The sequence below is a fragment of the Mauremys mutica genome, chromosome 5 (genome assembly GCF_020497125.1).
Source record: "Mauremys mutica isolate MM-2020 ecotype Southern chromosome 5, ASM2049712v1, whole genome shotgun sequence".
Classification (NCBI taxonomy): Eukaryota; Metazoa; Chordata; order Testudines; family Geoemydidae; genus Mauremys; species Mauremys mutica.
Genome location: NC_059076.1, coordinates 113694790 through 113707878, shown reverse-complemented (window position 1 = coordinate 113707878; position 13089 = coordinate 113694790). Strand labels below are relative to the sequence as shown.

General features: G+C 45.9%; 1 protein-coding gene across 4 annotated transcripts in view; it reads right to left on the bottom strand.

Annotated features, from left to right (window-relative positions):
* Positions 1-12709, bottom strand: part of TAPT1 (transmembrane anterior posterior transformation 1) — a 117420-nt gene extending 104711 nt beyond the window's left edge. For 2 of the 4 annotated variants that reach the window (XM_045018845.1, XM_045018846.1), the window contains exon 1: positions 12441-12709. In XM_045018845.1, the coding sequence (XP_044874780.1) occupies positions 12441-12669 (229 nt within the window). In that variant the 5' untranslated portion in view covers positions 12670-12709. The remainder of the gene's footprint in view (positions 1-12440) is intronic. The other 2 variants (XM_045018847.1, XM_045018848.1) reach the window with 1 other exon arrangement.
* Between the last annotated feature and the right edge of the window lie 380 nt (positions 12710-13089).

The following is a 13089-nucleotide window of genomic DNA, read 5'->3' as shown; positions in this document are numbered from 1 at the left end:
GGGAGCTGTGGTGGGCAGTGCCTGTAAGGAGGCAATGCAGGAGCCCTCTGCCTCCTTTCCCCTCCCCTCCCGGCCTGAAGGGGCGTGCTGCCAGCTGCTTCAGACAGTGGCGCAGGGCTCGCAATGCCGCAGGGCTCGCAATGCCACAGGGGGCAATCCCGTGGGTAGGCGGGGGGGGGGGCGCAGGGAGCTTGGCGGGCCACACGCAAGAGCCCCGTGGGCCGCATGTTTGAGACCCCTGGTGTAGGCTGTGTCTACATTATGGGACTATGCCAGCAGAGCTATGGCACCATCGCTATGCTGCTATAGTCATAGCATAGACATGCCCCACAAGTTGGGAAACACTGCATTAATCAATCCTCATGTCTGAGGTAGAAAATTACCACCACCACTTAAACAGCAAAACAGAGGTTAAATCCCTTACCCAAGATCACAAAAGCAAGTCAGGAGCAGAGTGTATAAGAACTCCAGGTCCTGTGCTCTGATAACTAGGTCACATTGCCACGGACATCAATCTATACTTGTTTCCACAGTTTGGGTAAGAGTTTTTAAAACAAGTGTTTGATAGGCATTAAAACAACACAATTCAATCCACAAAATTAAATCTTAGGCTAATCAAATCATTTTCTAGATCACTAATACCAATTCCCTATATTTCAATGGTGATAAAACAAATGTGCACAATAGTGGTTAACAGGGTAAGGAAACTGTACCTACAAATCATGGAAGTGGTAGCATCAATGTGGCAACTACTCTCAGGATGGAAAGTTCCTTTTAGCTTAAACCTGTAATGGAATGGAACACCACCTAAAAACAATGTAGGATTTCTTTCAGTTTAAGAACTGCAAAAGCCATTGTTCCAATTGAAAACGTTCAGTGGCTTGAATTTCATCTTTACTGCAGGAGGAGAAAGAAAGAAAATCTGCCCCTATTCTTTCAATGGAGAGATTCAAATATTTTAACAGGGAGGGTATTTTAAGGTTTCCTGTTCTTTTGGGTTGTTTGTTTGGTGAGTTAACTGATCAGTGGAACATTAGACAAAAAAAAAACACGTCTCTGGAAATATTGTAACTACTATTGCTACAAACAACTCCCTAAATTCCTGTAGTTGAAAGATTAGAGAAAAATATTTATCGGGGGATTAAGGAGCAAGTTTAGCACATGAAATTAATCACATGTTTTCCTCTACTTGACTAACTTTCAAGCTGACATTCTCTCTTTAAGCAATTTGCTTTTAATTTTCTCTCTCTCCACAACTCTCACCATCCCTAAAATCTGCTTCTGGGTCCCCAAACCTGTTATTCCTTTGGGAACTGAGAGGGGGATGCACATCTCCTGGTGCTCTCATCCCAACCTTATATACGTACAAAGTTTCTGAGCAGAACACTGAAGGAAGATGGGCTTTTATAAGACTGCACCTTCCTTTAGTGCTCCACGTGGAGCCTAATAGGAAGATAGGACTGGAGTCAAATCCAGGCCCCTGCTGTTGCAGGCAACCCCGTCATATAATCCCTTTGATAAATTTATCAAGATCCATCTTAAAACTAGTTAGATTGTTTGTTCTCACTACTCCTGTTGGAAGGCTGTTCCAGAGCCTGTGATGGTTAGAAAATTTGTAACTTCGAGCCTAAAAATGTTCCACTTCGTGACCACCCCAGTTCTGCCCCACCCATCTGCATCAATTGTAGTCTGGACTAGGACAGCAGTGCCTTCAGAGTTTGGCCTACTAAACTGGGGATTTAGCTCCATCCTCAATGAGTTCATCAATCAACAAGACTCGTAACTGATGATTTGAGAGCAGGGAATAACTTGAGAAATGGGGCTCTCACCTAGGGCTTTATATGGGCACTGATTGGTCAAAGTACTGAGGACAGTCAGAGATGGAGTCTCAGCTCAGTAAATCCAATTGCACAGTGGGAATCTCATAACTGAAAAAAACATTTATGGAGGCATCATTAAAAATGTGCAATCCTGACAAATAAGCAAATTTAAAGACCTGTTTTTAAATGTGACAGCCTAGATTTTCTGTGCTACCATCCAGAGAAGCTAATAAGCAAGGTCATTAGTAAAAAATATTTGATGCTACCAGTTGTTGACCTGGGTTGGAATGCTTGAACCTTGGCAAAGAAGACATTGGAAAAGCTGCAGAGTTGACTTCCTCAGGGCTTGGCTACACTTACAAGTTGCAGCGCTGGTGGAGGCTTTCCAGTGCTGCAATTACACCCCGTCCACACTTGCAGGGCACAACCAGCGCTGCAACTCCCTGGTTGCAGCGCTGGCTGAAAACCCATCCGGGTTGGGGTATAAGGAGTGCAGCGCTGGTGATCCAGCGCTGCTCAGCAGGTGTGGACACTCACTAGCGCTTTAATTGTCCTCCAGGGAATAAGGAGTTATCCCAGAATTCCTGTTCAGCCACTCTGCTCATCAGTTTGCACTCTACTGCTCTTGCCTCAGGTGACCCGCCCTTTAAATGCCCCGGGAATTTTAAAAATCTCCTTCCTGTTTGCTGCAGCCAGGTGTGGAGTGCAATCAGTTAATCTTTACAGGTGACCATGCCTCCACGCGGCAAACAAGCCCCAGCATGGAGCACTGGCGAATTGCAGGACCTCATTAGTGTTTGGGGGGAGGAAGCTGTCCAGTCCCAGCTGCGCTCCAGCCGTAGGAATTACGATATCTTTGAGCAGGTATCAAGGTCCATGCTGGATAGGGGCCATGATCGGGACGCACTACAATGCAGGGTGAAAGTTAAAGAGCTGCGGAGTGCCTATTACAAAGCCCGCGAGGGTAATCGCCGATCCGGAGCTGCCCCCACGACCTGCCATTTTTACAGGGAGATGGACGCGATACTTGGGGGTGACCCCACTGCCAATCCCAGGATCACGATGGACACTTCTGAGCTGGGTGGGGGACAGGAGGAGGCGGCGGAGGCGGAGGCGGCGGGGGGGTGGGAGGAAAACGCGAGTGAAGCTACTGGGATGGGGGAAGACACCCCAGAGTCCCAGGAGGCATGCAGCCAGGAGCTCTTCTCAAGCCAGGAGGAAAGTACCCAATCGCAGTAGCCAGCAGTTGCAGAAGGACAAGCAGAGCAGCGGGTTACCGGTAAGCGGCTTTTATTTTCTGGGTGGAAATGTTTCTGGAGAGGAAGGGGGGTTAGGGCTGTATGCATGCCAGCCTAGATGTGGAATAGCCCATTGATGTGGTCTATCACGTCGCGGTAATCGGCTGCAGTAATCTCAGCAAAAGTTTCAGCCAGAGCGTGGGCAATATGCCTGCGCAGGTTTATAGGGAGAGCCACTGTTGTCCTTGTCCCAGTCAGGCTAACGCGTCCGCGCCACTGTGCCGCGAGGGGTGGGGGGACCATTGCTGAACACAGGCAACCCACATAGAGTCCAGGGCGGAATCCACATTGCTGTAGAAGAGCCTCCCGCTGTTCCCTAGTGACTCGCAGCAGGGAGATATCTTCCAGGATTAACTCCTGTGAAAAATGTTGGGAGACTCTTTAGTGAAGCTAGTGATAGAGATAGGGAGATAGTGAAGATCACCCCTGCAGCTGCATCTTCACCCAACCCCTCTATCACTGTAGCTTACCCGAAGCAACCAGCACCCCTCTATCACTCAAGCCCCACTTCTCCCTCTATAAGCACCCCTTACTCACCATTTCGTGGCTTCTGTTGTGTTATGTGTGTGATAAAAGAATGCTAAAGTGAGGACTAAGAACTCCTTCAGTGTGTGGGAATTTCAGTCTGGAGATAATGAACACAATGCTTCCCTGTTAAATGTTGTCAATTCTGCCTTTCTAAAGTGACCTTGACTGCTGGACTGACCAGATGTACCACAGCAGAGAAGCTGCAGAATTTGAGAAAAAATCCCCGAAAGAGCAAGGAAGACATGCTGAAAACTGTTATTGCTCACTCTGCTAGAGAGAGTAAAAACTTGCAGGAGTGGAGAGAAAAGGAAAGCAGGATCCGCCAGAGGGAAAGCAGGACCCGGCAGAGAAATGCAGTGGCCAAGAGGAAAAGCACAGAGCAGCTGCTAAGCATCCTGTCGCGCCAAGCGGACCCTATCGAGTCACTCGTTGCCATGCAAGCAGAGCACTACCGTGCTACTCCCCCACCCCCCCCCCGTCCCAAAGCTTTTTGCCTTGTGCACCAATGTCAGTTCAAACCCCCCTTCCCCAGCATCCAGGTTCTTACCACCACCAGCTGCCTCCAACATCTGTATGTTCACCAACCAGCCCTGATAACTACAACCCTTACCCTCTGCACTCAATCCCCATCACCATGCAGTTTATGCATCCTGAAGTGCAGGATTCATTGCACAGCAATCCAGACAGGACGTATGCAAACTTGTGACTGTGCAGTTCACCAACCCACACCCCTGCCCTCTTGTGTTCATGAAATATTGTGTGTGTCTGTCTGTCTGTCAAGGAAGTTTTTTTCTTTTCAATAAAACAATTCTTGGCTTTGAAAACAGTCTTTATTATAGCAGATAGTGAAAGATACCTTAGCCCAGTAAAGAAACAGGCACTGCAAATCATTTTAGGGATAATAGAATAACAGTGTAAACAGTGCACTTCACTCCCATGCAAGGCAGCAAACATTACTGTTGGCTTTCAGCCTCAAATTCTTCCCTCAAGGCATCCCTAATCCTTGAAGCCCTGTGCTGGGCCTCTCTATTAGCCCTGCTCTCTGGCTGTGCATATTCAGCCTCCAGGACTTGAACCTCGGTGGTCCATGTCTGACTGAATGTTTCACCCTTCCCTTCACAAATATTATGGAGGGTACAGCAAGCGCATATAACCGCGGGGATGCTGCTTTCCCCCAAGTCTAGCTTCCCATACAAGGATCTCCAGCGCACTTTTAAACGGCCAAAAGCACACTCCACAATCATTCGGCACTGGCTCAGCCTGTAGTTGAACCGGTCCTTGCTCCTGTCAAGCTTCCCTGTATAGGGTTTCATGAGCCAAGGCAGTAACGGGTAAGCGGGGTCTCCAAGGATCACAATGGGCATTTCGACGTCCCCTACTGTGATCTTCCTGTCTGGGAAAAAAGTCCCTGCCTGCATCTTCCTGAACAGGCCACTGTTCCGAAAGATGCGTGCATCATGCACCTTTCCAGGCCAGCCTGTGTAAATGTCAATGAAACGCCCACGGTGTTCCACAAGCGCCTGGAGAACCATAGAGAAATACCCCTTACGATTAACGTACTCTGATGCCAGGTGGGGGGGGGGGGGCAGAATAGGAATATGCGTCCCATCTATCGCCCCTCCACAGTTAGGGAAACCCATTTGTGCAAAGCCATCCACAATGTCCTGCACGTTCCCCAGAGTCACGGTCTTTCTTAGCAGGATGCGATTAATTGCCTTGCAAACTTGCATCAACACGATTCCAACGGTCGACTTTCCCACTCCAAACTGGTTCCCGACCGACCGATAGCTGTCTGGAGTTGCCAGCTTCCAGATTGCAATAGCCACCCGCTTTTCCACCGTCAGGGCAGCTCTCAATCTTGTGTCCTTGCGCCGCAGAGTGGGGGCGAGCTCAGCACACAGTCCCATGAAAGTGGCTTTTCTCATATGAAAGTTCTGCAGCCACTGCTCGTCATCCCAGACTTCCATGACGATGTGATCCCACCAGTCAGTGCTTGTTTCCCAAGCCCAAAAGCGGCGTTCAACGGTGCTGAGCATTTCCGTGAATGCCACAAGCACTGTAGTGTCACACGCGGCAGGCAAATCCATATCGATATCATCGTCGGACTCCTCACTGTCACTTTGGAGCTGAAGGAATAGCTCGACTGCCAAACGTGTTGTGCTGGCGACACTCATCAGCACAGTCCTCAGCAGCTCGGGCTCCATTTCCCACAGAAATCGCGATTCACACACAGAGCAGAAAGACACTCACAATGGCGCCAAACGTTGCCGGAAAGACAGAATGCTGGGATGTGAAGCGATGCACCACGGGGCGTTGGAACAGGAAGCGGAATGACCCACACACTTCCTTCCCCTTCCCACAATACTCAGCGCCAAAATGGGACGAGGTGCTCTGTGGGATAGCTGCCCACAATGCACCTCTCAATACAGCGCTGGAAAGTGCTGCAAGTGTGGCCACCCTGCAGCGCTGGTAGCTGTCAGTGTGGCCACACTCCAGCGCTGGCCCTACACAGCTGCATGACCAGCGCTGTAACTCCCAGCGCTGCAACTTGTAAGTGTAGCCAAGCCCTCAGTCTCTGGGCTTGGCTACACTTGAGAGTTACAACGCTGGTGGTGGCTTTACAGCGCTGTAACTTACTCCCCATCCACACTGGCAAGGCACATACAGCGCTGTATCTCCCTGGCTACAGCGCTGCATGTACTCCATCCACCTCGAGGAGAGGAATAAAGAGAACAGCGCGGCTGTTGCAGCGCTGGGGTGCCAGTGTAAACAGTGATTAATCTTACTACGCTGTAACTGACTTCCAGGAAGCTTCCCATAATGCTTTTAAGTAAAGATAACACTCTTTGCTTTGTTGTGATGCCTCTCTTTGTTTTGTTATGAACTCGGGGCTCCCGGAGCTGCTTATCTAAAAAACAAACACAGCTACTGTTTGCAGTGAATGAGCAGAGGCAGGGGGGATCCCTTTGGAATGTCCACAGCTACTGTTTGCTTGAGGAGAGAAGCAGCATGGCAGGCGGAGGGGCGGGGGGTCTGTTTCGGAGCAGCTGCTTATCTGGTCTGAGGGAAAAAAACAAAGAAGGCTATTTGCATTTAGTGAATGAGAGAGGGGTGGGGGAAGGGGTCAGAACTTGCAAGGCAGGGAGCTGACACAATGTCAGCTCCAAAAATCCACACTCTCTCTCTCCCCCACTCTCCCTGTCACACTCCACCCCACCCCCCTCTTGAAAAGCACGTTGCAGCCACTTGAACGCTGGGATAGCTGCCCATAATGCACCACTCCCAACACCGCTGCAAATGTGGCCACACTGCAGCGCTGGTAGCTGGCAGTGTAGCCACACTGCAGCACTTTCCCTACACAGCTGTACGAAGACAGCTTTAACTCCCAGCGCTGTACAGCTGCAAGTGTAGCCAAACCCCCTAAAAGATGGAGTCAGGGATTCTTCACACTAGGAGCATCTCCTCCCATCTGCAAGAATATGTTATGTGTAAACGCATCCAGACCAAGAGAAGAAAAGACACACCCCTGTCAAGGTTGAGGCACTTTGGTACGCCAGCAAGAAGAGACTTATCCTATTCTATACCAGTTACTATCAACAGATACTAAGGCTAGAAGAGAACTCTGTAATAATCTAGTCTGACCTCCTGCATAACCACAGGCCATAGAGGACTTCCCTTTCTTCGTCGGGTAGATATTAAACAGATGCTTTAGACACCCTGATAAGATATATATTTTGATCCACCGAAACATCAGACTATACTATTCCTGCCTGAACTCCTGTAACATAAATTCACCATGATTGGTAAAAATTAATTTGAGAACATTAAGATTCAGAAAAAAAGCAACAATATACAACTATTATGGTCCAACTGAAATTCCAATAATACTGGAATCATTGCACAGGGACTTATACGAGTTAAACTGAAAACTTTCTAACGCAAAAAAGGAAAGTTACTTGCCCTTTCATTTTGTTTCTCTTAAGATACCATCACATAGGATTCTCACTCCTAGGTCTTGGCCTTTTTAAGATGAAAATGCCATAACACTCAGCTTTTGTATTTAACCCATGGAGGGTGCAGTACATGGCGAGCTACATGTACTACTGGTTATCATTAAGGCAAAGATTTTTGTCAAAGGTATTTTTTAGTAAAAGTCACAGACAGGTCATGGGCAATAAAGAAAAATTCACGGAAGTCTGTGACCTGAAAAAAATCTCTTTTTATACTAAAAACATCACTGACAAAATGAGGAGCCACTGGGCAACTAGCTGGGAGTTCCAGGGACCCCCCCCACCAGGTATTGGGCTTGGAGGTCCAGGGGCCCCCTCCACCCGCTCAGAGCTGGGGTCCCCCTCTGCCCAAGGCAGCCAGGTGCTGCGGAATACTCCCTGTGGTGGCCAGGAGCTGTGGGGTACCCCCTGCAGCAGCTGGGATATTTGGGATATCCCCCGGCGCCCATGGCGACTCAGTCACTGATTCCGTGACCTCCATGACAAAATCTTAGCTTTAGCCATCATACATCACCCCTGCCAAGTACGAGACTCCTCATAACATTCCAGTCTGTTCCTCCTTGCAGGAGGCAAATCTCCCAAAACAATGTAAATATAAGATAGAAATGTGCCTCAAAAATAAGTGCAAAGCATTTTGCAAGACAAAACCCTCCACTCCAACAAACACCCTCCAAACTGAGGGAAGGTGGGCAGGTGAGTGGGAATCCTGCAAGATGTTAGTTTAAGAGAAGCAAAAAATACAAGCAAGCAATTTTCCTTCTCCAAAGGTATCTATGCAGAATTCTCCATTCCCGGAAAGTAAGAAGCCTCAGGGATAGCTGAAGAGAAAAGAAGAACAAATAAGCAATGAGGGCAAGGTTCACAGTTAACAGGTAGGTTCATATATATTTTAAAATATACATCACAAGGAGGACGAAGATTCTTCTCAAAACTCAGAATCAGGCACAACATACAAGACTGTAGAATGAGCAAATGGGGGAGAGGGGCATGTAAAAATTTAGTCAACTGAAAATAATGGACATCCTAAAGCAAAGCAAAGCAAAGCAAAACCTCTTTTGGTAAATGAGGAGAAGAACTTTTAGCTGCTTTGCAGATGTCTATGATAATGGAAACATCACTGAAGCAGGCTGGTGCAATAACTTTGGCTCAGGCAGAGTGACATAGCTGTCTAGTTCAGACCAAATAGGTCAAAGCAATGTGAAATGCAGTAAGGTAGACATGGTCCTCTTGGTAACAGTATTCCCCAAGGAACTAGTGTGAACTGAAAAAAAGTACTTGGGTGGACTTTATGAGGGCTCTAGTCAGCGCCAAATAGGGCCCCAAGGATCTTTAACATTGAGTATATAGAGAAGGGCCTCATCAAGATGGCCAAGCACATGGATGCAGGGGGAAAATTTTGGCAGGATAATAGGCTTACGGTGGAACTCTGACAGCACCTTGGAAAGGAATCGAACTAGTTTACACCACCACTTTATCTTTGTAAAATCTGATATACCACGGATAAGAGACTGGGAGCCAAGCGAACGTATTTTGAGAGCCAGAGGTACACCTCTACCCTGATATAACACGAGCTGATATAACACAAATTCGGATATAACACGGTAAAGCAGTGCTCCCGGGGTGGGGCGGGAGGAGGACTCTGCACTCCAGCGGATCAAAGCAAGTTCAATATAACGCGTTTTCACCTATAACACGGTAAGATTTTTTGGCTCCCAAGGACAGCGTTATATCAGGGTAGAAGTGTATTGCCATCCAGAAAATGACCTTCTGTATAAAACCCCCAAAATCATAGGAATGGAGAGAGAACAGGAGTACTTGTGGCACCTTAAAGAGGACGTTTAAAAGGAACTTTCATCAGTGTTATCAAGACCACATCAATAATCCATTACAGAAGACTTCTTGATGGGAATTTTCAAGTTTATGAAGAGCTTGACAAAGGCACTGGTCTACTTTTGACTAATTCATGATATGACAAAACTCAAAATATCTCCAACAGGAGTTTGGTATCACACCACCACACCTTCTCACAAGAAACATTCTATTCCCAAGCCTTCCCATGGGCCAAACCCTCTCCATGGGCTGGAAAAGCACCTCTTTCCTTCACAAATGCAGCCTTCTCATGATCTGAATAGTAACTACCAACTGTATGCCAGTTCTATCCTCATCCTGACTGCCCAAAATACATGCTGCCATTTCCCAACTGTCATTTCCCAACCTGAGGCAAGAATTGAGAACTGGCAGCAGCAGAAGGGAAAACAAGGACTCAATAGACAAATATAGACTGAAGAACTTTATACTCAAAGTAAATAAAGCACAATCTCCCTCAAAATGTAAGAAGTTAAAACAGACTTTTTTAAAGGACAAAGATGCAGTATACCTTAGGTAAATCAGTAACATGTAGATACTCACATGAAAAATATAAAGCACTAAGTAGAAAAGGAGAAACCCATTTATAAGAATGTAAACACAACCTTATCTATGGCTCACTCTATGCTCCTATTACATATAAATTGCTCTGTCATTTCCAAAATGCCAAGCTACTACCTTCTCGTCACTTGAATCCATCTTAAACATATACTTATTTCAAAAGTCCCAGAAGTGAATCAATATGACAATACAAGCTTCAGAAAAATCAGTTATTTCCTCTTGTGGCCTCCCCAGAACATCCTGTCTATGCTAACTTGCTTATATTATAACGGAAGGAACTATTTTTAATTTTGGGAACTTGTACAATATTGAGCATGTTGTTAGAGCCAGATATAAGTGAAGTTCTTTTAGTTTTTATATCAAGATAAATAAACATTAAGCAAAGACAGTTTATTGTATTTTTTTTCTAAATAAAAGTGTTTTTATTCTTAAAATCCATTATGAACTATTGGCTCTTATATACCTGAATTTAAATATTAGTTAATCAAAACTAATGTTAAAATATATGCTTTGTATTTCTTCTGCATAGGAAAACATTTTATAAAGATACCTAAACATACTATTTACTCAACAACCTTTTGGGTACATCAGTATACATCCTAAATATAACATTCCATTTTACTATATAAAATTTGTAATATCATAATCAAGCTAAATCTGTAGAGCTGTGGTGATTTAACATTAATGCAGTTTCATCAATACCACAAAGGCACAATGATGCTATAAATCTTATGACATAATACAGTTGTCAGGAATGCAGTAGAATTTGAGACTGATATAACACTAGTAAAGCTTAAATGGAAATAATTCAGCTATTAGTAAACAGTTCAATTAAAATCATACCTACTCTGTTTTCTATTCTAAAGTTTATTGTTATGTAAAGTTATGCTCAAATCCATAAAGCAGTAGATGAACAGTCTCAAAGTTTGATTTCTTCTTCAAGCCTGTTTTCAAAAGCCATTTTTAGCAAGGTATTATGTTAACAGTTCTAATATCATATATAATAAATATCAATTATTTGGAATCTTAAGAGTTAAATCAGAACCACCAACACAATAAACTACACTAATTTTTTTTTTTAATTTTTATGATAAAAGCTTTACCTATTTCTTCTAAAGATGACATAATACAGGACTTGGAAACATCAGGAATTCAAGTGTAAGTCTGCATACAGTTGTAGCTTGATGGCAAAAATTGTTACATTTTCCTTATATTATTTTCCTCTTACAAATGGTCATTTAAACTAAATGTAGCTAAACTGAAGACCACAAATAATAATGCATAATTATATTTTGGAGGCTTACATAATATATTCGTTCTAGAGCCTAAATAGATTATCTAATTACAATATTCTGTATTAAGCAAATTCATTTATCAAAAACTGTTTATTCAGCAAGTGTTTTCTGTGCCTCAGTGACATAGAACACTGGACAAACATACACAAATAGTTCAAAACAGTACCTGTCTAGATCTGAATCTCTAAGATTAGTTTGGAATACAGTACACTATTTTGTGGAATTGTTTTCTTAGCTGAAGTCATAGCAATAAAGTATCCACTGACGTCTCCTAACACTGATTTATAATACTTATAAATTACAGTTGATCTTTTTATCATTGTACACATTACGTGAAACTACACAGAAATGACACTATTCCACTCTCCTTTATTGAATACTACTGTAAATTTGATTTAAAGATATAAACCACTTAGATCTTTTTTTAAAGGTACATCGCTTACCAAATCTAAGCATAAGTTGAAAATAAGCAGATGTAATGACTAATAAGACATTGTGAATTAGTAAACAAAGTCCTCTGACATCACTTAAGCTACCACAGATGCTACACGCCACCCATATTTGAACTATGTTGCACAATTTTTAAAGTCTCTGGCCAAAATTTTCAACCACAGGTGCCTAAAATGCTCTTAAACGGATATGCAGAATTTAGGAACTGTGGATTGACCAGACCACGTTCACTTAGTAGCCTAAAACCAAATGTAAGAGGCTGACTGTAGGCACCCACGTTTGGACACTTTTGGCCGCAGACTTTGAACAGAGTGCTTGCTGAGTGAATCAGTGAGACACTTTTACTATCGCAGCGCTCACATGACCACCGCTCTGACAGCCCGGAACCAAACTCCCTCTGTGAAAGGCCCTGCTTCGGCGCCCGCTGCTCTCGGGGTCCCGGGCTGTCTGGAAGGCTCCCCCAGTCCAGCCAGCTGGAAGGGACAGCTCCGCTCCCGGCCTCCCCGGGGACCCCCCCTACCCAGCACCCCAGCCAGCCTCTCCCCTCGCCAACTTCAACCCCACCCTTCCCGGCGCCTCACCCCGAGCCCCAGCCGGGCCCCTGCCCCTCACCTGAGACGCTTCTCTTCTTTTTCCGCTCCCGGTCGCTCTCGTAGAAGCCCAGGGTTTCGGTTCGCTGCGGCGGCTGCCCGGAGCCGCCGGCAGGCGGCCAGGACTCACCGCTCGAACAGCCGCTTTTCTGCTCCCCCCTTCCCGCGTCCTGCTGCAGCTGCTCCGGGGCGCCGCCTCGCCTCCCGTCCCCGCTGCTGCCGGGAGCGGCGGCATCAGCGACGCCCGCCATGTCCGCCTCCAGCAGCGCAACAAACTCCACTACCCCGCGCCCCCAAAGTGCGTCATCGGCATGCGACGCTCACGCACGATCCTGACCGCCTCTCACGTCCCAGGGAGGGAGGAGAGAACTCCGGCCGCCATCTTGCTATAGGCAAAGCCATTGTTAACCATTTACTTTCCACGGGCCTCCTACTGAACTAGAGCCAACGTTTCAGCTCTCTCAGGCCTCACACAAACCTGCCATGGGGCACAGCCAGGCCTGAGGGGATCTGGCGCTCAGTCTACACTCGCTCCAGCTCTTTAGATGCTGTTAAGTCTGGGGAGAGGATTTAATACAGAACAGACCTAATGGGCCAGTCTAGCCTGGTATCCTCTGCCCCCACAAAATCATCATCTGACTGTAATTATAATAAAGGAAATAATGTCATTA